Raw genomic sequence first — 27,286 nt, 5'->3', positions numbered from 1 at the left:
AAACTAACCACTTTTTGCTTTTTTGGGGGATGTAGGAGCTGATTCGATCCATGCTGGAGGTGGAGGTTGATAAGAGATACACTGCCCTCCAGGTGCTGGAGCACCCCTGGGTCACTGTAAGTACAGTGTCAGTAAATCTGTTCATTTGCTTTGTTTTCACCAAAACAGTGAATTTACTTCCTTTCTCCTCATTTGTCTAATCCAGGACGAGGGTCTGTGCGAGAATGAACACCAGCTGTCGGTAGCAGGAAAGATAAAGAAGCACTTCAACACCAGCCCAAAAGGCACTGACACCACTGCAGGAGTGTCAGTCATTTCTGTAAGTAACCATTAGCAACCATCGAAAGATGTAGCTGTTACACTGAGTTGCATCAGTTTGTAGAGAAATCAGCAAGTTTTTCACGTGGCGTTTAGATTGATTGTGCCGATTTCTCTTTTGTTGTTCAGTTGGATGACAGCTTTTCTATGCAGAGATCTGGGTCGTTGGATTTCTACCAGCACCCGGCCATGTACTGGATAAGGTACGCCAGGTTTCCATAGAGACACGACTGGGTCACAAATCAGCGAGAAATCAAAACAGACCAAAACAGTGTCTCTAAAATTGATGTCTCCCCCTCCTTTGCGTGCTGCCCCGCTGACTGGCTGCTGCTGTGCTGCTTTGACAGCCTCATGTTGTACTTTCTGTGCTCGGCTTTTTGCTTCTCTCCTTTCATCCCTCGCTGTAAACACAGATTTCATTCCTGCATCGTTATTGTGCGTCACCGGTTAAAGCCTTGTCCTCTGTGTTGTGTCACCTTTTTATCGGTGTCCCCTGCTTTTCTTTAGTGTGTGTGAGTAATGACGTGCCCAATTAGAATCACCCTTGCTGATGATTCTCCTGCACATCTCGTTTGCACAGTTCATTTGTGAATGAACCCTTTCCAAAGAAAATAACCCTGCGGTGTTGCTTGTCTGAGTGATTTGCTGTGATGTTTTTGTCTGATGTGATGCTCCCTCACCTGGTTACCTCCTCAAACACCTGGGCTTGTTACCTGACTCCTCTTGTGTGACTGTCCCCTGATTTATGGAGGACCACAAAGTCCATTGTTATAAAGGTCACAGAACGTAAAGTAACATGGACACTGACTAGAGGAATTAAAAATAGGCTGGAAAAAATTAACAGTGACTTAATTTATGAATTATTTGGGTTGAGATTCCCAGTTTTCCAGCACGAGTTTAGTTTGACTGATTAGAAATCCTGAACATGATGGACCTGAACGTGCAGATGTTTCTGATTTGTGTTGTGATTAAAAAGTGATATCCAGAATCTCCTCTTTATAACATTTACTGTGCCTGAAAAATTAAACAAGAATGTTGAACCTGCCTTTATCCGAGAGATTTATTGTGGAAAATTAGTGGACTTTTAGATAGACTGTTCCTCAGATGCACAGCTAAACATAACATTTCAGAAAAGAAGAAACAATTGTCAGTGTCCATGGTTTTTCACTTCCTTGTTACTTACCAATTAAATATTCATTAGTAGCTTAATGAACATGTGCAAAGTTCTTCTGGTCCTCCTTCCTGGATAATCCACTGTGCAGCAAACAGATCTGATCTTCATCTTTTCCTCCTTTTTCTCTCTTTTTCAGGCCACCCCTCTTGATAAGGAGAGGCAGGTTCTCGGACGAGGATGCCACCCGGATGTGAAGCCCCTGCTGCTGCAGATGATGCCAACTGTGAATTCAGTAACAACAACAACAAAAACACTACGGGCGGAGCCCCCCAGTTGCCTCCCTGGCCTCCCCACGGCCCCTCCCTCTCTGACCCCTGACACTTGCTCTGACCCCTCCCCAGACCCCAGACTCCCATCCGACTCTGATGACATCTCCATCAGCTCAGCCAGCACCGCCTGCTCCCCCAGCTCGCCCTTCTAGAGAGCAGGCGAAGGGGAGTAGGGGGAGGAAGAGGAGGAAGGTGTGCAAAGGAGGAGGCGGCGAGGGAAAATCCTCATCCAGCTCCTCCCTCTGCATGTGGAGGAGGAGGAGGAAGAGGTGTCAACCCCTTTCTCCCAGTATCTCTGAAAAAAAGAAATAAAAATATCAACAGAGAACTTCACACTTCCCTGAATCCAACTTTCCAAACCTGGAGGAAAGATGGACCAAGGGGTGGATAAGAAGACGTTAGAGAGGTTGGGAGAAAGATTCAAGAGGCAACAAGAAACAGGGATCGAGAGGAAGAGGGAAAAGCCAGAGTGAGGTGAAAGACTTTTGTTGATTTCTTTTTAACATTTTCTCATCTGAGCACATGTTGTAGAGCTCAAGGAGCAAGAAAGGGCTTTACCCTTCAGTGATGATCCGGGCTCGACATGGAAACGTCCTCAAGGCGGAACAGCTCTACAAGGCAATATGAGAATATGGACCAATGTTCATGTTTTATTGAACCTTATTTATTCATACTTTAATTCACAGCATTTTTTGATATGTATTTCTCTTTTTCATAGAAAAAAAACAATGTTTTTATTGACTTCTCCTTAGAGCTTGGTGGATTTAAAATAATGGCAAAGTTCTTAGAAGTAGAGTGCAGAAACATTTAAGTAGGTGACAGCAGACGTGATGAGAACACAACGTTGGAAAGCGAGCTAAAACACGTTGGGGAAGGATTTTATGGTTTTTTTCAGTTGCAAAATGTGTTTTAAAAATGGCTTTGATGGAAAAAAAAAAAGATGAAATTGTGCTGTAACGCTGTGCTCAACACAGCATCGGCGCTGCCTTCCCCATAACGTTGAATCGCAGTCATACAGTTTACATTTTACACAGACTGCTATTCTAAGACGACAATGGTGCATTTGACTGCTCCTTCTGGTTTTGTTACCTGCTCAGTTCACGACATCTTGATACACAAAACTCAGCAGCATCCTGGTGCTTGTGTAGCAAACTCGACATCTGAACCCATTTGTCCTCAAGCCACACATTTTCACAGTGATCATCACACTAATTCTTTTTATATTTTATGAACACTAGACACATGTTTCATCTACATGTTCAAGCTATGGTTGGTGCAGCTCAAGTATATGGTTAATCAGACACGTTTTCAGATGGAGAAGGCACACAGTTAACAGTTCACAAGAGGTGCCTATTTGCACATTTGCACTGCAGTCTAGGTGCAGTGAGACATGATCGAGAGAATGACAGTATGGATGCCAGAGAACCAGCAGTACAGCGAAAAAGGGTGGAGGAGAATTTATTTCAGCTCTGTACAACCTCATTCATGGCTTCATTTCTTCAGATGAAAGCATGACAGACATACAGTAGCCTATTCTTATAAAAGAAACAGTTTAGTGATGAAGTATTGTTTATATGTTGTGTAAATAACAATTTTATTTATTTTGATAGTTCACAATACAGTATATTTCTTTACTAGTAGTCAGTCTATGAGAATTGTACAATAATAATACAAAAAAATACAACAAAATCAGTCATACATGCGTATCAGTCAGTCAGCGAAGAAAAAAATAATAAACTAGAGGAGATCATCAGGTTGACGTGAAGCATTAAGCATGGGTGGGTTGGATGGATCTGTAGTGGATATGAAGAAGAGATCATCAACTTTGCCTCCTACTGGGAATGATGTCACTTCTTTTCTTCAGAAAAGCAGCCAGTAATATGGTTTCCCTTAAACTGATGTGAGATAAGAGATGAGAAGACAGATGAGTGAGAGAAATACAGAGAAGTGTTAGGTTTTTTTTGTTTGTTTGTTTTTTGCAGATGATCTCCTTGCAGTCGTCACACCAGTCAGACTCTCTGTATTTATTCTCATCATTGCACATATGCGGTAATGTGCTGCCATATTGACCAGATCAGTATGAACTTGTGCTCTCCAGCGCACGGACACGTGGTTTACCAAAGTGCTCTCACAGCTGACCCACTGTATTACAGTCCATTGCAATACCAATACCTGTACCTCTGTTCAACAATGGTCTATGACTATAGTAATAATAAAATATGTTTAAAATCAAACTGTTTGAGTCTTTTGTTTTGTGTTTAGCTCCTGTTTATAGGACTTTTGTTTCATTACTGGTCTGCACCAAATACACAATTCAGTCCTTGGCTTAACTTTTTATCCATACAGACGTCAGTTTTGTTTTCTATGAAATAATTACACTTATTCCACACAGGCCCTCTGCTTATTATTAACTTTTGAATGATTGGTGGTACTTGGCTCTGTTATGGATCCTGTCTGGATTTGAGTAGAAAATGTGCAGAGAGGTTATTTGAAAACCTTCTGCGAACATAAACTGTAAATTAAAGATGAATGTATTGAAAGTATGAATTTAAATTCATACTGACTGCGGGAGCAAGGCCAGAACATCCAAGTAATATGCTTCCCAGCATACCCCTCTTCCATCAAGACTTTTTTAAGAAAGGTGTCTATTTTAGTCTATTTTTACACATAGTAGAACTCGAATGTGTCCATGTGACAGGAATATTGTGAACATAAGCATCCACTATGATTAGGAAAGGGTAAATCTATAAGTAGGATTGTAGGGGCATTGCCCTTTCAGCAGGCAACAGTGTTATAGTAAACATCTCACAAGTTGGTCGTAGTTGCCCGTAACTGGCGTGCATGTGTTATTTTGACCACTAGGTGTCGCTTTAACACATGAAACCAAAGCAGAGAAGAAGAAGAAGATTTTCATGTTTCCTGACCGGTGACAGGCTAAACCAATCGAAGTAAAAACTATGACATTTGCTTCTGAAATACTGGAATATTTATGACCTTTTATTTAGAAATTAATTTAACGTCTAATACTGGAAAAATGGAGCAGTAAATGTAAGCGAGTAGCTGTGTTAGCTAACCAACGTGGGGCTACTAGCTAGGTCGCTGTAGCGTCGTTTGTTTGTTTGCCGCTATCATGAGCGAAGAAGACGCTTCTGTATCGTCAAGTAAGGACAAAGACTCCACTCTTCTGCTTACTAAAGACGGACATAGGTACTATGTAAATAAAAGCGGAGTTGTGGACAGTAGAAATGTGATAACGCCGCACGAACCGGAGAACAACGCCTCCTACGACATGGACGATCCGGACGAAGAGAGCGACGTTCTGGACGCCTCAGATCCCAGAGACGGCGCAGCTAGCCCGGAGGAGCTCAACGACGAAGAGACCTCCGAGGGCGACAACGCCCCCAAACAGTGTACCTACGAGGGGTGCACGGAGACAACAACGCAGGTGGCCAAGCAGAGAAAGCCATGGATGTGCAAAAAACACCGCAACAAAATGTACAAAGACAAGTACAAGAAGAAGAAGAATGATAAGGCCATGTCCAGTGGGAAACTTGATGTAAGTTAAATACTCTCAGTGCTAGAAGCATTTACCATGATGTGGAGGTCTGATTTCCACACTTTAGAGCCAAGCCACAAACAAAACCTGCACATTTAATTGCGTTTTTCTGTCTGTAGGAAAACTCTGAAGAACGTCCTGTGTCTGTGAACAAACAGCGTCTAGGTGCCATGGGGGACCGTCCAGCCAGACCTTCTCTGATAGAGCAGGTCCTCAACCAGAAAAGACTGGTAAGACTGGTTGATTGTTCCATGATGGACATGCAGACAAATGACAAGCATATTATTCTGTGGCATCCGGCTTCAAGGGTTAAATGGACATGAAATGTGATATATTTGCATGTAATCGCATATTTGCTGCAGATTTATTGGCTGCACATCCACGATATGACTCTCCTGTGCCACCACATCCCTAAGGTGTCTACTGGATTGAGATCTAGTGACCGTGGAGGTCATTTGAGTCCAGGGAACTCACTTTCATGTTTGGGAAACCAGTTTGAAATAATTTGAGCTTTGTGACATAGTGTTTTGTCCTGCTGAAAGCAGTGATGAGAAGATAGGTACACTGTGGTTATACAGGAATGGACGTAGTCAGCAGCAATACTCAGGTATGCTGTGGCATTTAAACAATGTTCATTTGGTACTGAGGGAAACAAAGTGTGACAAGAATATATTGTCCTCATCAGTATAGCATCGCCAACAGCCTGAAACATTGATAGAAAATTTGATGAATCTATGCTTTCATGTTGTTTACCTAGATTCTGAACCTACTACCCGAATGTCCAATTTTGATGAGCCATACTGACTGTAGTCTTAGTTTCCTTTTCTTAGCTAACAGCAGCAGCATTTGGTGTGGTCTTCTGTTGCTGTTGCCCAGCTGCTTCAAGGTTTGACATGTTGTGTTTTCAGAATAGTTTGGTTTTTAGCAAATGGTTGTTTATTTCAGCTCAACACAGTCCAGCCATTATACTCTGACTTCTGGCATCAACAAGGCATCTTCACCCAGAGAACTGTTGCTCACGGGGTATTTTGTCTGTTTTTGGACCATTCACTGTAAACCTTGGAGGTGGTTGTGTGGGAAAATCCCAGTAGAGCAACAGATTCTGAAATGGAGCAGCCAGACTGGCACCAACAACTACTCTGATGCTTATCCTGAATTTCAGAAGGTTTTCACCATGTCTGCCTTAATGCTCAAGTTGAGCTGCCGTTTGCTTTTTAATGCAGTTGAACAGGGCCACCTAATGATTTGGCCAGTGAGTGTAAGTGTCCTTATTCTTAGTTTCACATCTTTTGTTTTCTCAAAGGAGCCCCTTTAATATCTCCTTTTTTTTGTTTTGTTTTTTACTTTACAGTTTTTTGTTTTTGGGTTACACTGATGTATTTTCTTCCAATGATCCCAGAATTAGGAAAGTTTCTTTCAGCTGGACTAAAAAAACAAAAAAGAAAACTTACATAAAAAACAGGCATACACACAAACCCAAATACTGTAATATTTTAAAAGCCAACAATGTTCAAGTTCATAGAACTCGAAGAGTCCCGGGAATCATGGGAAAACACCTAGTGGTACCATTAAAGCATCCGGTTCATAGAACAGTTGTGACACATATTTTATTAGTGAAAGCAGAGTAATGTTGATTGTCTTGTACTGCAGCTTTGTAGTGAAATATCTTATGTTTTCCAATGTATTTGTCTTCCAGTCACTTCTCAGGAGTCCAGAGGTGATCAGCTTCCTGCAGCAACAGCAGCAGCTTCTAGCTACACAGAGCCGTAGCCAGTCACAGCAGCAGTTCCAGAGCTGCTGACGGTGGGTGGCGGGCGTTAGTTTTTGTGATGCATAAAGCGCACTAAAGAAATACACTGGCATCTGATGTGTAAATGAATCGTAAGCGTACACTGAAAGCATGGATTTCTTCCGTCATGCAGAGAGAGAATAAAAGGACATTTTGAAGTTGTGCTGAGAATGGAAGACTAAACTGATTCAACTCCCAGAGAGTGAAGATTTCTTCAAATCACATACTGACCCTGTAGTTAAACCACGACTGGTGCTGTTTTTGGTACATTTTGTCCTAAATTTAAGCCAATATTTGTTTTCACTTTTTGCTCATTTTAAAAACATTGTGTCCTGTTTTGTTTAGTTTAGTTGTTGAAACTCCAGTTCAGACTGTTTTCTCTGGAAGAACTGCACCTTATAGGAAATGTTGTGATTTGGTGCAGTATTAATAAAATAAAATTGAGTTATAAATCCTTAGTGTGTGTGTGAGATTTAACTTGAAATGCTACTGTTGTGACAATCATTTGTGTGGTGCATGTGGTTTCCTGCAGGTTGACGACTTGGTTTTGACAAGACTTTGTCTATTCTCCCTGAACTGTTGCACAAACCTTCAGTGATAACTGAATACAGAAGAGAAGGAGGAGGGATATACTTTACAAATGAAACTCTGTTACTGCATGATCCCTCTGTGTTTAAGTTGTAGTGTTTGTCCCTGATGAGTATATAACAATTAAAAAAGATGCAATATGAGTTTTGTTTTGTTTTTAATGAGAAAAAAAAAAAAAAAAACACCAGAAATTCAAACCTTGGAAAAATGGAATCACAGAAAAACTGTAACAAGTAAAAAGCAACCAGAACATGAAGTCAAACATTGGTTGACACAAATACAGTACATACCACGCCAATAACACTTTGGACGTATAACAGTTTAAGTACCTACAAATATATCCCACTTTTCCTGTGCAGTTAAAGCATTCCAGAGGAAACAGAGGAGGCTAACTGCGTTATACTGAAATTCGGAACGCTTAGTGTAAATTCAGCTAAATAAAATTCATCTTCACGTCTGCTTTAGCCGTGTGACAAAAGTAACGCATCTTTGTAACTTTGCATGAGATGTCAAATGTAGGACAGAAAAATGTACAGAATCTGTGACTACCTGTCAGGAATGAGAGCGTGCGCACACACACACAAAAGGTGTGTGTCTGTGTTCATGTTACGACACTGAAGAAATTGGGTTGTGTGGGGAACCCATCTGTGTAAGGACTTTATCCAGCCACTGCAGCGGCCCATGCAGATGCACTTCAATCCAGCAGGGGGTGCTGGTCACATCTTGACGGTGGTATTCAGCTCCCCAGCCCTAAAGGAAAAGATGCAACAACTGGTCAGCTGGTAATATTGGCTCTTCAGTTAACTATAAAATATTTAATGCAAAGAAAACAAGTAATCCCACCTTGTGTATGGGAGGATCTGACATGACTGGCAGCACTAAGCATGGGAATTTTAAGTTACCCTGAGAAACTGAGTGTATATCCAACCCTTCTCATTTGATTTTGACCGCGCATGAATAAAAGCATTCATATGCACTACAGAAGTGAATTTCACGGTTTCCAACCTGTACCGACCTCCGTTTCTATACATCTAAGCAAACAAAACTGAGAATTACCATAATGGGCACAAAAATTGCTATAAAATAATCAGCATCCTCTATCATAAGAAAGCTCAGTCAGTACCTTTACGAAGCTCATGCGGATGGTGCACATCTTGGTGAGCTCATAGACGACCTCGAAGCCGTGGTTAACGGACTGGGCGAGAAGCTGAGCAAACAGCTGGTTGTTAAAGATCTTGAGGCTGCAGCCGCTGGGAATCTTGCACACGGTGGTGGTGTGGAAGCCGTGCTGGAAATTACAGTTGCGACTCTGGACAAAGATGCTGCTGTCACTCAGACACTCTGCATACACTTCGCCGCCCACGTAGTACAGGTGCAAACCTGGAATTAAAGGGAGATGATTAAGAAATTTTTGGTGCTTTAAATGTGGTGCAAATGCAATATTTACAATTTAGCATAGCAAATCTAAAGAGTATTAAAAAAAAGCTACAAGAAAGACATAATTAATGAGCTAACCACAATATTTCATTACTTCACTGAAAATTAACTGATATTGATGGATTTTTCTCATATTCCCTTGGAAGAAAAACCACAGAGGCTTTTATGTCCGCAAACAAGGAAACGCTGAGTGGTGTTGGTACTGTTTGTGAACTGGGGACCAACTATCCTCAAGCCTCTGTCCCATCTCTGTCATTTAGAACTACACACATCCTCACACTGCACAGTTTATTGGAAGCCACTAAAATGGTTGATGTCGATCCAACAAAGGCAGGCTTTGTAAACACTGAGCATGAGGGGAAAAAAAAAAAAATCAAACATTATTTGGCCCAAAGGATTTATTGCAAAATGACAAGCTGAGTTTAAAGCATGACAATGTTTTACAAAGACTAGCACATGCACACCAAAGGCAGTGATGAAACTAATAGTGAGCAGATTAACTTTTTAAACAACCTTCCTTTAAAAGCTCTTGCTCTCACCAAATGCAAAACAAAAACAAAACAAAAAACACACCCCCAAAAGCCATCCAGCCTACCTTTGCCTATGTGCCTGCGCGTGTGCTCAATGGTTGAGTTGCGGTTGACGTTGGAAAGTAGGCCGAGGCAGAAGCGGTTCTTGTTATTGGATGGGTCTGTGAAGCCGTCCACCAGGACGCTGCGTGATGAGGCATGGAAAGTCTCCCCCACCCGGTTGTTGAGCTCATAGTAAGCTATGGAGCACCAGTACTCGGGTTCCTCGTAGCAAACGGGCCTTAAATCTGAACAGGAACAACAAATGCTCGAGAGGTGGGTGTTAGGGATAAAACATTTTATCCTATATATCCATTTTAAATTTTAAACCCAATGCAAATTCATATGAATCCAACCTGATAAAACTAAAGCAAGTTTTGCATCGATTTTATGTATTCTAACACAGACTGTATATAAAAGATGGATGCAGCTTCCAGCTCTGAAAAGTAAAGCCAAGTATTAAACTTATATTCTTTCTGATGGCTGGTATTCCTCGGCTTATTTAGACTGTGAGCTCAGTAAACTCTCCTGATGAGTTCATGGTCTCCATCACTGGTTTTAAGTCTTGAGGAATACAGCACGGTTGTCATTTTGTAATTGAGGTTCCTCGTTATAGTCAAGAAGGAGACCAGCGCATTGCGATTGACAAGTTGCTACCATACTATTTGAACTTCACTTTCTCAGTCAGTCATCACATCCACTTTCAAATCATGCACCTTGAGGTTTTACAGCAGGACAGGTGGGTGATGTCACAGTGGCTAACACCATCTTCCACATAGAGTCTGCTGTTCCTAACACCTGTATATCTTTGTGTTGTGAGAGGATACCTCTGTGCGGAGCAGAAAATGTGAGTTTAGGGGTCTCTGTGGAGTTGCTTGGTTTCACGTCCTCTTGGGGATTTGTCTCCATCATGCTGTACGGAGGTGGTGGAGTCTCAGCTGGAAAACCGTGTTTTGAATGACAGAAGAGAATAAATTATGTACTGTTGTGTGAAGATTCAAAGTGAGGGTATTAGCTTGCATACTGTGATTCTTACCTGTGATGTGATATGGACTACCAGGTTCTGCAGAGCTGTTGGGGGAGTTGGGGTAACTCTGCGAGCTGGGAGACTGGGCGAGGGACGATGGAGGGGAGGAGGAGGAGAAGGAGGAGCAGGGAAGGGCAGGGAAGGAGTCTGGGTAGATGGCGTTCTGGGGCATCAGCGGCTCGTTGTGAAGGGAGGCGTTCCTAAACTTTGCCAGTAAACTGTGTTGAGGGTTGAACTCGCTGTGGCGTGGAACAAGGACTGGTGGCAGCACTTGGGGGAGGGGGGCAAAAAAGGGTGGGGGTGAGAGCCAGATGGAGCTTTAAAAGATCATATTACGGCAAGTGCTTTTGGCTTGGGAACACTATTTGATCAGGCGCCTTTTCTCTATGGCTAAAATTCAATAAAGGACATATTTTTACAGCAAATTTAAAGTACCTGGCGTCTCCACCCGTCTGTAGTGGTAGGGGTTCACGCAGATGTCCTTCTGCTTGGAGCCGAAGGCGAACTCGCAGCACTCGAGGGCTTTCAGCTCATGGTGGGACTGCAAGTCAGGCCAGCGCCACACCCTGCAGTAGATAACATGGGGCAGACCCTTCCTGTGGGACACCTGCAACCTCCCGTCCAGCGACCGAGGAATGGTCACACACTTACCTGGAGGATTCACATGAAATAGCTCTTTTTAAAAACAGAACTCTACAAAATTAAATGTGCTGTATGCACATTAACATTAAATGTTTTTGTACCACTGACTGAAATACTAAAGCATTATGAGAAACTCATTTTATTTATTGTATATTTAATTTACATTTTTAAATTCTTCTGGATATTTTTAACCATGTTAAAAAAAAGAAAAAAAGAACCAGATTACAACATTGCATGTATGTGTGTATGTTGCAACTAATGTGGCTTAAACGTCGTCCTGTCTAAATAATCTTCATGTTTATTTTGACCTCTACAATTAGAACCGCTAGACTAAACTTCTATATTGGACACTGTGATACTCACTAGGCTGCCCGGGGCAGCTGAGCGCTCTCTCCAGCTCTTCCATTGCCCCCTTTTTCTTTTTCAGTTTCTTCACTAGAGAGTCTACAGCCTTTTCCGCCCACTTCTCCTCCTCATCCCCTTGTTTCCAGCCGAGCAGGCGCTTCACTGCCGGGCTGGTGAAGGAGAATAAGGATGTAATGGAGGTAGAGGAGTTCATTATGAGGTGGATAAATGGGTGGCAAGACGAGCTGATGGGTCCTGTTATAGGGATAAAAGTTCCCTTGTGGATAAGAGTGAAGATGCAAATAATGAGCAGCCAGAAGAGGAAACAGAAGAGGTGAGGATGAAAGACGTGGCGTGATGAGTCTGTGTAAACAAGCGTCGTTTTTTCTTTTTTGTATTCCACTGTTACTTCCGAGCAGCTCTAGTAGAGGCGCTGGACTCCTGCCAGTGCAGCGCAAACCCCCTAAATCCCCTCTCTGTGTTGGGATCCGGCAGCTCTGGAGTCGAAGCCTCCAGCAGGGAAGGTTATTCTTTACACAGCCAGAAATCCAGGTCAAGTTTCAATCATCTGGCAGGAGAAGCAAGAGATTGTATTAACAGATAATTCAGCCAAAAAACAAAAAAGAAAAGAAAAAAAGTTTGGAGGTTAGGAAGAAAAAAAAAAGAGACCTCAGGTTTTATTGGAAAAGCAGAATTAAGACAGAGTAACTAAGGTGATAAGCTGGTGCGGAGTGATGAGAACAGCCAGAGAAAACACCTCATAACCAAAAACTACTCATATTTAATGAAGTGGGCATCGAAGGTGGATTTCCATGATAAGGAGGGCCGTATCAGCAGGGCGCTGTTACAGAAAGCACACCCGCATGAAAGTGATCTCCCCACATGCTGAACAGCAGTGTTATTATTCTCTATGGAGAAAATGAAACACTTCACAAAACTGCTGCAGAAAGCGCAGGCCAAGATGGCCAAGCTCATTTCTAGATTCACCAACAATGAGGAATGTCCTTTCTGGCCTCTGTTTCTATGATCATGCCACTGACGCCCAGGAGCCATACTGTCTGGCCAGAACACATCACAGGGCAGGAGGGGGAGAGGGAGGGCGACAGACAGAGAGCTCTCTCCCTCTGTTTGCCTCTCTGTCCATCTAAATCTACTGAACATTATATATTATTATATGAATGCCAAGAATAAGGTGTAGATAAAGTATCAGATTAAAGTTCTATTATTTAGGTAGGGTTCGTGGGTTCGGCAGCATCTTTCTACTCAAAGAAATTCCCAGATATTCATTAAAATAAACACGTAATTTTATTAGTCTCTTGTTTGTGAGTCTTTCTGTAGCATCATGCCCGACCTTTTGTGTAAAACGCATAGTTTTACATCTTGTACTATCAGCTCTTTGCAAATCATCCTTGCATGCCAGAACGCTTTTCCACATGTTTGTGCGCATCTGATGCCGAAAGGGGAAAAAAATATGAATCTTTTGGCAGACAGAGTTTATAAAAGTGAAGTGGAAGCTCAGCTTTCCCCCCTTTCCTGTAAAAGAAGCAGAACCACTTTAGACTTTCTTCCGAATTTCTGTTTTGTTTTTTTTTGTTTTTTGTCAAACTAAACACAGGTGATGAGTTATGTGTATCTGTATGTTCACTTTTTTTTGCCCTCGTGTGCTCATGGCCAGCGCCGGTTTCCCTCAGACAGACACACAGACAGCTGGGGTTTACAATGACAGCAAAAAGCGCACAGGGCTCAATGCGGCATCAGTCCACCGCTGCTGCTGCTTTTATGAAGCCTGGCGTCACTCAGTCTGCAGGCTCAGATAGGCTAATTACCTAATGCTTTATCACCAGGACACCCCTTCCCGAAAAAGTAAACACGCTAGCTTCCTTTTTACTACAACTCAACTGCGAGTCATTCTGCAGCTACAAAATCCAGGCTCGGACCTAACCTCCACACCTTCACTGCAAATATGCGATTAGGAGCAATGACATTGAAGTCGCTCGGCTCATTCTTGTGTGATGAAGGCATGCTACTACAGAGAAAAACCTCCAGCAAATCAAACACGTGTAGGAGCAAAGGAAACTGCAGTTATTATTTTTAAATACATCTTGAATACTTAATTCAGCTCAGCTTTGCAATTTTATACTGAACTCAGCATGTAGATGACAACTCTGAACAAATGAAACCCCCCTTAAAGTTTGCCGACAGTGCAAGAGGGTAACATTTAATTTTGATACTATTTCTCTCTTAACAGGAATTCAAATTCGCGTGACATAAAAAACCAAATATGCATTTAAAATATTTAAAGGAAAAACGAGCCAGTTAGTTTAATTTCTCACCTCTGTAACAAGTGCAGTGCAGACAGCCGTGTGAGTGTGCGAGGCTTTCCTGTTTGTAGTAAGTCAGGCCAGCACACTGGCTGCGAAGGTGTGTGCCTGTTTGTATGTGTGTGTGATTGAGTCTGTGAGCGTGTGTAGAAGGGTCAAGTTGGCCTCAATAACACTTTGCGCCCTGCTGGTGACTTCTAAATAAAAGCATCGCCAACTCAATTTGTAGATGCTAGTTTCTAAACGAATATAGCCACAGGCTCCATTTGACAAAAGCCAGATTAAAAAAATGAGAGAAAATGTTCCTATATGTTTATACATTTTTCTCTATCTTCAATCAACATTTGAAAATTCTACTTTTAAAAGTGAAGTACAGAACTACTTTTGTCCGCTGTGGAAGAGAGACAGACATAATTAATAACTAATGATTAAATGGTGCGGTAAGCACCAAGAAAGTGGAAAAGGTGAGTGAAAAAAACAAACACTTGGCATTACAAATCATTAACTTTAATAAAATAACATCTTCTAAGTGAAATTATTATCAGTAATTTCTACAGGTAAGTGTTAGAAAGGAGGTTGTAAAGTAAGTCTACATGAAAATAAATAAATCAAAACATAAAAAAATGTTTTGTTTTGTTTGCTTTTTTAATCTTGTAGAGGACATCGCACATAGTGTGAACTTCCGCGTTTATTATGAAGGCTCAGTCTTAGTTATTTCCGGCGTTGTTCGTTGCGGTCGCTTTGACGCAGGTTTGTGAAGCTTGGAGGCTCCACTCCTCCAGCAGCCCCAGCCGAGCGCCACACAGCCTCGGCGGCGTCAGCCTGGCTGGAACCGCAGCGCCTGCATGCTAGATCCCTCCGCCTCCCCCCCCCCCCCCCCCCCCACCCTCTCCTGGAACTTTCTCAGGATTTCAGGGATTTCAGATTCAGCGCTCGCGGCAGCACGCACGAGCGTTTGTGTTCGAGCACCTGAGCTCCCAATCACCTAATCACGATATAAAGGAAAAGAAAAATAGAGAAATAAAAATCCCCAAATCACACCTGTTCTAGTACTGCAGAAGATTTCACTGATTTTACCTGATAAAACTCTAATAATTATTGTATTTAAAGTGTTTATCAGCGAGTTTTTGTTACACCCATCTCTCTGCCTGTGAGGGTCTGTTTGCTGTCATCTTCTTCCTTTACAGCAACGAGCACCTGTTGGGCACAGGCCAGGCTATAGGTGCAGTGTACCGAGTATAAGACTAAATCTGCTTCTATATATTAACTTTTAAGTAATATATAAAGTCCAGCTCGGACAAGATCAAATCTGCTATCATATCCAACCACCTCACACTGTTACTTTCCTGTGGCCGCGCGCACGTGCACGCACATGCTGCACCTGTAGACTTAAAAAAGAAAAGCTTAAGTAAAACATCTTCCGGTTTAGTACTGTCCTCGTGCATGATTCCACGCATGCGGTGAAATCATCTTTATTTATATATATAGTTTTTCTTCGTCTTAAAAATCCAAGTTTGTTTTGTTATCCATTGTTGGGAGAGCAGAGGTCTTTCTCATTGCGGATGGATACGATCCTTTATTGGGAGTGCCGTGACTGGTCCAGTTAATGACGCAAGCCCGGCTGGCGACAGTGAGTCTACAAGTTTGACATTTTCAGAGTTTACAGCAACTGCTGCGGGATGTAACAACACTCCCAACGCGAAGTGAAACTACTTTGAATATCTCATAAAAAAAACATTTATTTTTTTTCATCTTAACCACCAGGTAAACCATCAGGACACACCACTAAATCAATCGGCCGGTGTGCGCCTAAAAAGGTGGGGGACTAAGAGTCCAAGGTTTGGTTCGGGGACCGCCAAAGAAGCCGCGGGAAGGTTTCAGAGCAGGACCGAGAGCAGTGGGCTGTGCAACCTGTTCACCGTTTTAGATGCGAGCACAACAGCCTGGAAGGATTTTAATCGCCCATTACAAACACAAGGCCTATTTTGTGGAGCATTACATTTGGTTTCTTGAAATTAAATTTCATTTCATATCATGGAGCTAATTGGTGCCAATCGAATGCTTTTGTAAATCTTTAAATATGGCACCCTAATTTTCTGCAGTGCCAAATCTGGAGGCAGGAAACTAGAAATGTGCAGCTTGCGATTCCCCACTTCTGTGTCTTGTGTGGTAGGGCAGACACAGCCAGACGAGCGGGGCACAAACAGGATGCGCTCCCTGGGGCTCCGGGAGGCCCTCAGAGACATCCGCATGAGTGCGAAGCCCAGACCTCAGGCTTGCATAAGAAAACAGCACTATTAAAGTTCATTTACTCAGACCACAAAAACGCTTGCTGGACTCCTTCCAAGATGTCCACACTAGGCCTGGGAGACAAACAAAAGGATGAATATTGAGATAAATACCGGAGTCCAGGGTTTCCTACTTTCTTTCATGTTGAGGAAAGGCCAGATCACACTGCCTACTGTGCTGAACATTTCCTAGCTGACCCCAGATAACTCAATCAGTTAAACATGATTTATACCAAATTAAACGTTTAGTGGAGTTAGAGCCTGCAGACATCTAGTAATAATATTTCAAAGGTACTTTCCTGACCCTGGTACTCTTTGTAAGAAGCCTGAAAGGTGCCTCACTGCATGTTTGGGAACATCAGTCACAATTAGTCAAGTTTTAAGACCCATTAAAGATCCTCGGCCCTACTACCAGAAACTCCTTTAGCTTCAGTATTAACAAAGAGATGTCATGTCTTTACCAAACGCTGTAGCTGTAGTAAGCATTGTTACAAACACAGCAGAGTAGTTTAAGTTTCTCTGTATTGTATGAAACCATGTCATCACTGATGGTTCTTTAATCTCTACGTCAGAGGTGTCAAACACGAGGCCTGGGGGCCAGAATCGGTCTGGCAAAGAACTTAATTTGGTCCACTGCTCAAATATGGAAAATATAAAATGTGAAGGAGGGCATTGATTTTGGATTTGAATTCATAGGTTTCATAGCATTTCCTGCTGATAAAGAGCTGGACCATTGCAATTGGACTTCTTTTTATATTCGATGGGATTAACTGTGTAGTTAAACATCTTTACACTGACAGAAAGGGCAGTTTCGTTGCTACGGCCAAAGATCAAAGTGGGCTGTATGTGGCTGACCATGTAAAATGAGTTTGTTTACTGCACATTTCTATCAATTTTTTTCTCTTTCTGCTCAGGATAAATCCTGCCTGTCACTCGGTATCAGCTGGAATAGGCTTCAGCCCAACTGCAACTAAGGTGAGAAAAGCAGTTAAAGGATTGGATTAATGGATGTTTTTCCCATTCACCAATCTGATTACATACTGTAAAGCATGTTGTTGTTTTCATACCATCAGTCATTCATTGATTCTATTTGACAGCAGTGCAAATTGGGGAAAAAAAAACAAGAAACAAAGAAAATCAGCAAATTCTGACAACTCAAAATCAATCAAATGCTCATATTTTTTTGAATTAACAACAGTTGTCAGTTACATTTCTGTAGCTCAACCTATTGTTGCAGCTTTAGTTACTAACAATTATCGAGTCATAAATCACTGACTTTTTTATTATTCTTCTTCATGTCATTAAGCCCATCAACCCTACAAAATAAAATTTTCCCTCACATCAGCAGGTCCTCCACATAACACCACTAAAAGTCCTTCTCGCGGCTGACTGGGCACAACATGATGTAACTTAGCTCAAGGACGAGCCACAGAGATGTTCTGTAACCCATGGCAACAGAATTTTTTTTTTTTTAAACATAAGCCATAACAAACAGTAATCAAGTAAAAATAAAGGCAGGATCCATGAGGAAACCACAACTGTGTCATTACTTCACATCCAGTGATGCCTGGAAAGGAGAAGTATTGATACACGTGCTTTGCTTCTGATTACAGTGAATGATGGACACAGCTGTAACGCTCCCCCCCCCAAACCACCCAAAGGCTCGGTGGCCGTATCATAGGCCGTCTCTATGATACAAGGGCTCGTCTGATTGGCTAATCAGTCTTATGCGATGACTGCAGTTTCCAGGCTCCGGTGATGTAGCGCAGGCGAATGAAAACCAGGTCTCGTCCCATCTGCAGCCAGCTCCAAAATGGTACCAGCTTGGACCCTGTTAGAACAAACCCAGAGGCGCTTCAGCTTCAAGTCGTGCTTTCATAAGACAAATACTGGAAATATGCCTGTGCAATAAAAAGAAATACTTTATTGTAGTGGTGCTAGGCCAGCTTATATGACGCTCACACACAAAGATCAACTTCTACAAATGCCTACAATTTTCAATTATTACAAAAGGTCTAAAAATAAATGCAATCAACCACAAACAGACTTCCAAACACACCCTACAGAGATATTTACAGCCCTGAAGATAGGTGGCATGGTGGGAAGAGACATATTTCATAGAGAAAGAAAAAGTCGTACCTTCTATTTCAGTCCAGTTGACTGCCACCTCAGCTATGGGGATTTTAAAACACTGGGCAATATACAGGAGCTCCACATCAAAAGCCCTGGGAGAAGAAAGTGAATTTAAAGTTCCTGTTTTACTGCAGGTTAAAACCTAAAACTTCACTGTGACTCCATCACCTGTGCTAGGTATAAATCCTCAGGACTTCTTAGTTATTTAGTATTAATTAGTGTGATGCTCACAACTGATTTGGACAGGAAATTCACTTCTTGGAGTTTTCACTAGTTAATTATCAGAAAACAGATGAAACATCCTTGTGACTAGTGTTTGTTTCTGTTACTTTGTATCGTGGACAGTTTGCTGCTCACCTAACGGCTACTCAGGAGGGATCTTAGCAAGATGTCTGAACCACCTTAACTGTCTGTTTTTGATTTGAAGGAGAAGCAGATATATTCAGAATCTATTTTAAATTTCTAATGGAGAGCCCTGCCACCCTTTGCTGCAAGCTCATTTCTTTCACTTGTATCTGCACTCTCCTTCTTTTTGGTCTCTACCCACAGCTCATGGCTCTGGGTGAGGGTAGAAACGTGGATTGACCAGTGAATCAACAATTTCACTTTCACACTCAGCGCTCTCTTCACCACTGCAGATCCATCTGTGAATATCCCAATCCACTCTTCCCCCACCCGTGAACAAAAAACACAGGATACTTAAACTCCTTCACTTGGGGCAGCAGCTCATCCATGTCCCTGAGTCAGCGGCGCCACACCCTTTTATGCCTGAGAATTGTGGACTCAGACTGCTTAAAGTCCAAATTCACTTTAAGCGTGTATGAAGTTTATCTGGTTGCAATTTGTAACATGACATAAATGTGGGTTTCAGCCCTGAAAATTCCTCATGACATAGATTTGCCATCCTACAGTTCATCTGGGGTTGAGATGACACTAAGAGTACACCAACTGTGATTCCCTGAGGCATGGATTTTGCACATATAATCAGCTCCACCGAGACCTTGTACTGCTCATGTGAACGTCAAAGCTCTGTGTAAAGTCTTCTCCAGCACATTCCAAAGAATCACAGTGGGGTTAAGGTCTGGACTCTGAGGTGGCCAACCCTGCTCCCTCAACCACTCTTTTGACTCATGCACTGTCATCTTGGAATACTGTGTGTTGATTTAATTGATGTAACTTTCTGGGTTTAGACCCGACCAACTGAAGCAATTGCAGACATAACAATAATCTTGTACGGTAGGCATCACTTCATCTGCCTCTCCTCTCAACCTGATGTAGTCATTACTCTGGAACAGAGTAAATCTGGACTCATCCACATGACCACATGACCTTTTTCCATTGCTCCAGAGTCCAATCTTTATGCTCCATAGCAAATTAAAGCCATTTTCTCAGATTAGCCTCACTGATAAGTGGTTTTCTTAAGGCTATGCAGCTGTTTAGTTCCAGCCCCTTGAGTCCCTTTTTGCAGTGTTCATTGTGCACTTTGCAGAAACATTCTTACTTTCACAATTAAACATAGCCCTGACTTCTACTGCTTTCATAAAATGGCTTTATAATACGCCTTTTTATAATATGATTTCATGAAAAATTAAAGTGATCCCAAGCCTTCTTCACCCTTCAACCACAAAGAGGATGGCTCACCACTTATACTATCCTATACATACATACATACATACATATATATACACACATATATATATATATATATATATATATATATATATACATACACATACATACATACACATATTATATATATATATATATATATATATATATATATATATGGAGAGATAGTATTTTCTTCTGTGTTCTCTGATCAGAATAAATACTTTTACACACTGAACACTTAAAATTTGTGAAAATATTTTATGGCTTAAAAATATTTTTCACAGTCACCTATCTGTGCAATTTTGCGAGATGGATCTGCTGCATTAATTTCTTTTCGGCTGAAGTTCAATTTTTTTTAATTTGTGAATAAAAGGACCTGAACAATCACACCACTGCATTTGGCAACAAGCACATTCGCAGCTCAAAAAGCGCACTGTACTGAATAAACAATGATGTGGAACAAGTGAAGTAACACTATTTCACCTCAGACACACAGCTAGATGTCGCTCCGGGTCAATCGGCTCTCTGAAATTATTTCTCTGCCTTCTCAAAATTTAATTTGACTTTTTCACAATGCGCTCAGTGTGCAATGGCCTTTACACAAAATTTTCCAGGAATCCCTTTGCTAAACATATGACAAATTGGTTAAGATTTGCAAATTTCTGCTTTTAATATAGTCGAGGTGAATGCACATTAGAGCTAATACTTTAAGCTAAGACATCATCATGTGCCAACAGTGGAGGCTGATTCCTTACCATCGCTCTACATGGAGAGAGGAGAAGGTCTTGAGTGCAGCCTCACGTGTGAAAAGCTTGAAGCCACACTGAGTGTCCTTGATTCCCTTCACGCAAAAGAACCACACCAGGAAGTGGAAGCCATACATAAGGAACGTACGAAACAAAGACCGCTGCAAAGACACCAAAGTGTGGTTATTTACTGCTCTGAAATTTGTTTTCGAACACATTATTTTTTTAAGCAGAATAAAATAAAACCCTGTTACCTGAGCTACAGAGTCTTTCTCTAGGTGAGCTCTGGATCCACATGAAATTGCCATGTTCTCCTAGATGTGAGAGCAGCACATGAGGCGTTAGGCTTGGCCACATTTTAACCACTTTTACACACTTATATATCGAATAAGTGAAACTGAATTTAAAACAGAACAGAACACCATCACACCGGCTTGGGGTTGAGGTCATTGAGTCCAGCCTCCACTTTCTCAATGTCAGAAAACTTTGTGGCTCCATCAGCATCTGCCATCAGAATGACTTTCCCTCTGGAGCTCAGAGTTCCCTTTAAAAGAAAAAGAGATAAAAAAAACAAAACAAAAAAAACCAAAGTCATCTCCAAACTGCTGCTTCAGGGTTCCCATTTGGACACACACTGTAATCTCACATCTACAATCTCACCATCCGCACAGCTCCTCCTTTCCCTCTGTTTTTCACCAGCGTCAGGACGCGCACTTTATCAGCACTGTACTTCGTAGTGTACCGCAAAGCAACCTGCCAGGACAACACAACAGTGTCCACTCATGAAACCGATTTATACCGGCTGAAAATGTTTAGCTGAGCAAAACGGAGTTGTGCTAAAATAGAAGGCCTGGTTACATTTGCCCCAAAAAAGATATAAAATTACTACCTCTGTGGTTTTGTCTTTGCTGCCATCATCCACCACGATGACCTCATAGGTAAAAGAGGGGTTTTGTTTCTGCAGTCAGAAAAAAAACAGACAAAAAAACAAAAACAGGAGAGACTTGTTTCACAACAGCCACTTTACCCAGATCATTGTTGCCACCTACTGGTAAGTCTGAGAATAACATATCCAGAAATATATGTTTTTTGGGTTTTTTTTTGTTTTTTTAAATAATGAACATTATTCATCATCAGTGCAGACAAAAAGGCACTAACATCAGTTTTTCAAGAAACCTATATACACAAGGTTGCGGAAAAAAAGGAACCAGTGACCAAAAAATGTAAACAAAATATAAAAAAAACAAAACAAAAAACAATCTTGAACTGTATCTCTGAAAAGATACAACTAATTTAAGGGCTTTCTTGTCATTAAAATTTTTAAGCCATCTGTTTATACATAGTTTAGCCTTAAAGTATCTACATTTATTAATTAATAAATGTTCTTAATAAAAACACTGTCCTGATAACAGTCTTTTTTTTTTGTTTGCTTTTTGTGTGTCAGATTTTGATTATAAATAAATATCCCAAATGTAATTACAGTTACTGTTAAATGTGGTAATTGGATATCTGGTGATACATGTCGTTGTATATGCTTTAAATGTGCTGCTTTTTACTGTAAATATAATTAAGCTTTAATTCAGGCTCTGCACTTACCTGCCTGTTTTCCAAGTACTCCATAGCTTCATCCATCATCACTGGTACTGAAGGGACACACAGTAACACACATATAATAGCAAGCACAACCTACTGCAGGTGCACAGTGACATGACGTCTGACTGCAGCAACCTGGATGGATTGCACTACTAACGCCTAAGTGAAAACTGTGACTATTTACAGTGTGTGTCTAATGTGGGCATTCATAATGACTGATTGAGCAGAAAAGCAGACTTTACTCACATCGGAGCTCCTCGTTGTAGGCCGGGACCACCACAGAGAGCTCCCTGGAATGGGGATCATGCAGACTGGGGAAGAGCCGCTTCTCTCCGGTGGCGGTGAGAAAGTATTTCTCCTTCTCATGGCGTGTCAGGTCCACCATCCCTGCGGTTAAGTGTGCTATTACGAGCAACTGAAAAGTGAGACATTGTTTCATAAGTCTTGTGGTTTGTTTAGATCCAAGACTGAAAACCTACACTTCGCTTCCATGTTCGTTTTAGAGAGAATACCTTATAAGACTTTCTAGACTCATGATAACATATGGTACATATTTGCTTGCATGCTTTTAGATATAGTTTCTAAAGTTTTACATTTTAGGATATAATAAAAAATAATCTCATCCTTAGCAGATCTTAAAATTGAGTAAATACAACCTCAGATGAACTACAAAATGTGACATAGGAATGCAGAGAGTAATTAGCAGTCAGGTGCCTGCTATTAACTAATGATTAGCAAGTTTGAGCACCTCTATAAAAAAAAAAAGAAGGTCGTTTTCTGGTCTGTGTTACCCCATCCCAGGGGTGGAGTAACACAATGCCAAGGAGGAAAGAGATCAGCTGTGTCTGTCATCATCAGCTTGCTTCTCTGTGCTAGAGAAGCAATTGGTGGTTTTATATATGCTTTCTATAGTCAATAGGACTAAAGCTCTGAATAAATACCAATCAATACATGATTTATTTACAACCAAAAGATCCGGTATCAGCCAATGTCTAGTTTTTCTGAATTAAATGTTGCTCCGTTTCATGCTCAGATATTTTTTCTGCATGACACTTGACCCCTCTGTTGCTTTAGAACAGAATGAAGAGGAAGTATCATAAAACTGAGGTACATGAACAGGCCTGTAAAAGTCTACAAGTGGCCTGAGTCAAACACAATGCTCAAGGATAACTTGGAAAAAGTACAAAAGGAAAGATACCCACGCTATCACTGTAACTGTATTTGGGCAACTTCTCCCAAAACAACTTAGCTACAGCATCTCTCATCCAAAGCACTGATTACTCACCACGACGAAAACTACAGCTGCCAGTGCGACGAGGGCTTGAACTATTTCACAGAGGAAATCCATTTTCCATCAGGTTACCTACCCTACACCCACTGACAGACAGACCACCTGCAGGGGCTAGCTCAGAAGCTAGCTGGCTTTCTCCTTTCTTTTGCTTTTTGACACACAGCCTGTGCTCTAACTTCCTGGTGTGTCCAAATATATGTACCAAATTACGGGCTTACGATATCATTCAGAAGGTTAAAATGTTAAATATGAGTCCTTATGTTTCCATTGCTGTGAGGACACTTCACCTAACTCCACTTCCAATCACAACTGAACACAACGACGATACGGAAGTAGTGACTGTTTTTCTCCCACATCATCATATTGGAGCAGGAGAACAACGAGCGGCACAGTACCGCTCGGCGCTGGGGCACACTGCCTCATAGCGGACAGGGGTGGAAATGGTGGCAAGGACTCTCTTTAACGTGTACGGTACATAAAGAAAAAAGGGAGGTATAATGCTAGGAAAAATATGAGCATTTGTCAAAGCAATAAAGACTTTTCTTCTAGTCCGCAACATTTTGTTGTAACATTTATGGAAAACAATAACCTGCATCCCAGCAAACAGTCCCCAATTCCCTAAAGGTCATATTTTGGACAAAAATGATTTTGTAAAACCTATCGGAAATGTTTCCTGAAGATTTCCTACAAGTTCAGCAAAAATATAAAAAGCAACTCAATAAATGGCTGGAGTTTATTTACTTGCAGATAGATTTGATCAGAGACGACTATGGACAGTATAAGGTTATGATTTGGTTAGAAACGCGTTTGGTTAAACTTTGGTTATGCGCTTCTTCCTACCCGGCTACCGTAGGTCATAGCGCGAACCCACGTGGTTAATCAAAACAACATGGCGGCTGGCTTCAAGTAAGAATATACAAGCTCTCCGTTCTATGTTAGGGAAAATATCACTTTTTGTTTGCTCTGTATATTTTTTCCTGTACTTACCAGCGGAGTAAATGCATATTTGGTGTTATAATAAATTAAATTATTTATTACACAAAATAAAACAAAAATACCGGACATCATGCATGTGACAAACAGCGCACTTTATTCATTCTTGTGTCACAGCTGTAGTTTATGACTGGCTCAGATATTTGTCATTGACGTGTATAGCGTGAGTACTCGGTCACTCTCATCGCTGTGCTGTTTCTGACGGAGCTTCTGATGTGTCTGTGCTGTGGCTTTCTTTACCGCGTTCCCTTTTAACTTGCAGGACTGCTGAGCCTCTGGAGTACCACCGGAGCTTTCTGGTCAGTGTTGAAAACAAGTTTATCCCACACTTGACAGACAAGTGTTGCTCTCTGGATAGATATGAACTTTTATTTGTTTCTCGTTTCTCTTCAGAAAGAAAACTGTCGGCCTGATGGACGAGAGCTGACCGAATTCAGAACCACAACACTGAACATAGGTGAGACTTCCCCACAGTGTGTGTGTGCGAGAGAGAAGTTTCTGTAACCTACATAGGATTTTTAATTTTATTTCCATGTTTAGGGTCAATTTCCACAGCAAATGGCTCAGCCCTGGTGAAGCTTGGAAACACCACAATCATATGTGGAATTAAAGCGGTAAACACATTTGCTTTTCCTTTTTGTTGTTGTTGTTTTTTTATTTAGTGAGTGTGGACCAGGTTGATGAGTACTCACCTATATCTCCTCCTCCTGCAGGAGCTAACAAACCCTACAGTGGAGGCACCTGGTAAAGGCTACATTGGTAGGTGTAGTAAGAAGTCTTCGTTTTCTCCCATTCTTTCTTTGTTAATTATCTGATATCACATCATTCAAACATTGATATAATCTCTGTCAGTGCCCAACGTGGACCTGCCACCCCTGTGTTCCTCTCGCTTTCGTCCGGGACCACCGGGAGAGCAGGCCCAGGCTGCCAGCCAGTTTATCGCTGATGTCATTGAAAGGTGCCCGACTTCAATATATGTTAGCTTTTTTATTTTTTTATGTTAAACGAGTGACAGTTTTTAAGCCTGGTGCTGGTTTAACTGAGTTTTTATGTGGATTTTTTCAGCTCTGAAGTGATAAAAACAGAGGATCTGTGCATCGACAGAGGAAAGGTAAACCCAAGAGTCGTGGGGCTACACTGACACACAATTTGACCTTTAATTATCCAGCCATGGGTACTAAAACTGTGGACTCTTGTTGCAGCTGTGCTGGGTGCTGTACTGTGACCTCATGTGTCTTGACTATGATGGGAACATATTGGATGCTTGTGTTATCGCACTGCTGGCTGCTCTAAAGAACAGTATGTAAATTTCTACTGTAATGTAAATTTAAAAAAAACAAACAAAAAAAACCTAAGTCCATGTGTTGTAACTGGTGATAATCAGTAGTTGAAACAAATCAGTAGTTTTTCTTTAAGCAGTACATGAACTTAACAGTATCCTGGCTCCTCACAGCACGACTCCCAGAAGTCACCATCAACAAGGAGACCTCTGCACCAGAGGTGAATTTAGAAAAGAGACGTGAGCTTCAGATTCACAAACATCTAGTCAGCGCTTCTTTTTGCATCTTTGATGAGTAAGTTTGTCTAGCCATTATAAAAAAAGAACAACCCAAAAAACAAATCTATAATCTCTATTTTTAAGTGACATGTGCTTCTTTTTCTAATGCTGGCCTAATCTTGCTGCAGTTCCATACTGATTGCGGACCCCACAGCTGAGGAGGAGACTCTGTCAACAGCAAACCTTACGGTGGTGACTGATGAGGATGACCGGCTCTGCTCTGTGCACAAGCCAGGTGAGAAATAAGTTTGAAGGGATTTGCCTTTCTGAGACTGCATGGTATATAGCATGAACCTAATTGGTTTGAAGATATTTTGGGCTTATCCCTTACTGCAAGAGCCAAAGCGTGTAGCTGATTTGCCAGATTTAATGCCAATGTCCTTCCTGGCACGACGCCAAAGGGGATTTATGTTTCTAGTTGGGGTAGAATCAGCGATCCTTCGTTTGCTTGCCAAGCAAATGTGTTAACCACTACGCTATTGACTACTCCTTTACCTGATTTAGTATTAACACAAAAAAATGTCCTCAAAATACCCCTGTTGTATGAATTAATGCATGTGTAATAGTAACACCAACATAAACTGACGGCTTCAAAATGAACACTTAGGTTCAGTCAATAGAAATTAACAAAAGAAAAAAACAACAACTCAAAAATGCCAAAAAGACATTTTTAACTTAACTGGGAAATACTGTTCTATACATTGCTACTTGTTGCTCAGGTGGGACATCACTGTCAGGAGAGAGGCTGCAGGAGTGTATCAGCCGAGCAACAACACGACAGAGAGAGATCCAGAAACTCATTGACAAAGTTGCACACAGTGTGAAGAAGGCACAATAATGACACTCGGACGATGCTTTTTTTTTTTTATCTAAAAGCTGTATTTTTCACTGTCAATATATATTCTTTTTTTTAATAACAATAAAACTGCTGACAAAGACCGCTTTAAAAAATTATTTCTCAGTGTCCGGAAATGTCTCACACACACACTCAGTTGATGTCTCGTAAGAATACGCTCATGGCTCCTGTACTAATTAAAA

At 41.4% G+C, this 27,286-nt stretch overlaps 5 protein-coding genes across 6 annotated transcripts in view; 3 read left to right on the top strand and 2 right to left on the bottom strand.

The window, feature by feature from the left end:
• Nucleotides 1–3,995, top strand: part of dclk1a (doublecortin-like kinase 1a) — a 50,025-nt gene extending 46,030 nt beyond the window's left edge. The window contains exons 14-17 of one of the 2 annotated variants that reach the window (XM_087847337.1): nt 36–116; nt 206–319; nt 448–521; nt 1,629–1,832. In XM_087847337.1, coding sequence (XP_087703463.1) covers nt 36–116; nt 206–319; nt 448–521; nt 1,629–1,686 — 327 coding nt within the window. In that variant the 3' untranslated portion in view covers nt 1,687–1,832. Of the gene's footprint in view, nt 1–35; nt 117–205; nt 320–447; nt 522–1,628 lie in introns of both variants that reach the window. The other variant, XM_035911667.2, reaches the window with a different exon arrangement.
• Nucleotides 3,996–4,635: 640 nt separating this feature from the next.
• On the top strand, nt 4,636–7,837 carry rfxap (regulatory factor X-associated protein). Its single transcript, XM_006800114.2, has 3 exons — nt 4,636–5,317; nt 5,437–5,547; nt 7,014–7,837. Exons 1-3 carry the CDS (start codon nt 4,892–4,894, stop codon nt 7,116–7,118), a joined length of 642 nt encoding a protein of 213 aa, XP_006800177.1. The 5' UTR covers nt 4,636–4,891; the 3' UTR covers nt 7,119–7,837.
• Nucleotides 7,838–7,840: 3 nt separating this feature from the next.
• Nucleotides 7,841–14,142, bottom strand: smad9 (SMAD family member 9). Its single transcript, XM_006800113.3, has 8 exons — nt 14,048–14,142; nt 11,733–12,282; nt 11,163–11,378; nt 10,737–10,997; nt 10,528–10,638; nt 9,727–9,948; nt 8,818–9,074; nt 7,841–8,444 (listed from the first exon to the last, which is right to left on the bottom strand). Exons 2-8 carry the CDS (start codon nt 11,926–11,928, stop codon nt 8,301–8,303), a joined length of 1,407 nt encoding a protein of 468 aa, XP_006800176.2. The 5' UTR covers nt 11,929–12,282; nt 14,048–14,142; the 3' UTR covers nt 7,841–8,300.
• Nucleotides 14,143–15,687: 1,545 nt separating this feature from the next.
• On the bottom strand, nt 15,688–24,017 carry alg5 (ALG5 dolichyl-phosphate beta-glucosyltransferase). The gene is made up of 10 exons (XM_006800112.3): nt 23,692–24,017; nt 22,653–22,821; nt 22,410–22,456; nt 21,703–21,771; nt 21,474–21,566; nt 21,244–21,357; nt 21,068–21,127; nt 20,823–20,974; nt 18,463–18,548; nt 15,688–18,154 (listed from the first exon to the last, which is right to left on the bottom strand). The coding sequence occupies exons 1-10, from the start codon at nt 23,752–23,754 to the stop codon at nt 18,039–18,041; spliced, it is 969 nt and encodes a 322-aa protein (XP_006800175.1). The 5' UTR covers nt 23,755–24,017; the 3' UTR covers nt 15,688–18,038.
• Nucleotides 24,018–24,559: 542 nt separating this feature from the next.
• On the top strand, nt 24,560–27,184 carry exosc8 (exosome component 8). Its single transcript, XM_006800107.3, has 11 exons — nt 24,560–24,603; nt 24,953–24,989; nt 25,084–25,147; nt 25,231–25,304; nt 25,404–25,449; nt 25,543–25,648; nt 25,756–25,801; nt 25,893–25,989; nt 26,144–26,264; nt 26,377–26,483; nt 26,968–27,184. The coding sequence occupies exons 1-11, from the start codon at nt 24,587–24,589 to the stop codon at nt 27,084–27,086; spliced, it is 834 nt and encodes a 277-aa protein (XP_006800170.1). The 5' UTR covers nt 24,560–24,586; the 3' UTR covers nt 27,087–27,184.
• The last annotated feature ends 102 nt before the right edge of the window (nt 27,185–27,286 follow it).

This window comes from Neolamprologus brichardi, chromosome 10, assembly GCF_056152115.1.
Source record: "Neolamprologus brichardi isolate AB-2024 chromosome 10, ASM5615211v1, whole genome shotgun sequence".
NCBI lineage: Eukaryota > Metazoa > Chordata > Actinopteri > Cichliformes > Cichlidae > Neolamprologus > Neolamprologus brichardi.
Note: the sequence above shows the minus strand (reverse complement) of the source record. Positions and strands in the feature narration are given on the sequence as shown.

Coding starts and splice junctions, on each gene's coding strand:
- rfxap (XM_006800114.2), top strand. CDS start 4,892: ATGAGCGAAGAAGACGCTTCTGTATCGTCAAGTAAGGACAAAGACTCC. Junction 5,318..5,436: donor TGTCCAGTGGGAAACTTGAT/GTAAGTTAAATA, acceptor TTCTGTCTGTAG/GAAAACTCTGAAGAACGTCC. Junction 5,548..7,013: donor TCCTCAACCAGAAAAGACTG/GTAAGACTGGTT, acceptor TTTGTCTTCCAG/TCACTTCTCAGGAGTCCAGA.
- smad9 (XM_006800113.3), bottom strand. CDS start 11,928: ATGAACTCCTCTACCTCCATTACATCCTTATTCTCCTTCACCAGCCCG. Junction 11,379..11,732: donor CAGCTGCCCCGGGCAGCCTA/GTGAGTATCACA, acceptor TGAATCCTCCAG/GTAAGTGTGTGACCATTCCT. Junction 8,445..8,817: donor TCCGCATGAGCTTCGTAAAG/GTACTGACTGAG, acceptor CTTTTCCTTTAG/GGCTGGGGAGCTGAATACCA.
- alg5 (XM_006800112.3), bottom strand. CDS start 23,754: ATGGATTTCCTCTGTGAAATAGTTCAAGCCCTCGTCGCACTGGCAGCT. Junction 21,772..22,409: donor AGTACTTGGAAAACAGGCAG/GTAAGTGCAGAG, acceptor TTCTGACTGCAG/AAACAAAACCCCTCTTTTAC. Junction 18,155..18,462: donor CAACTGGACTGAAATAGAAG/GTACGACTTTTT, acceptor TTGTTCTAACAG/GGTCCAAGCTGGTACCATTT.
- exosc8 (XM_006800107.3), top strand. Junction 25,450..25,542: donor ACCTGGTAAAGGCTACATTG/GTAGGTGTAGTA, acceptor AATCTCTGTCAG/TGCCCAACGTGGACCTGCCA. Junction 25,802..25,892: donor TGTGCATCGACAGAGGAAAG/GTAAACCCAAGA, acceptor CTCTTGTTGCAG/CTGTGCTGGGTGCTGTACTG.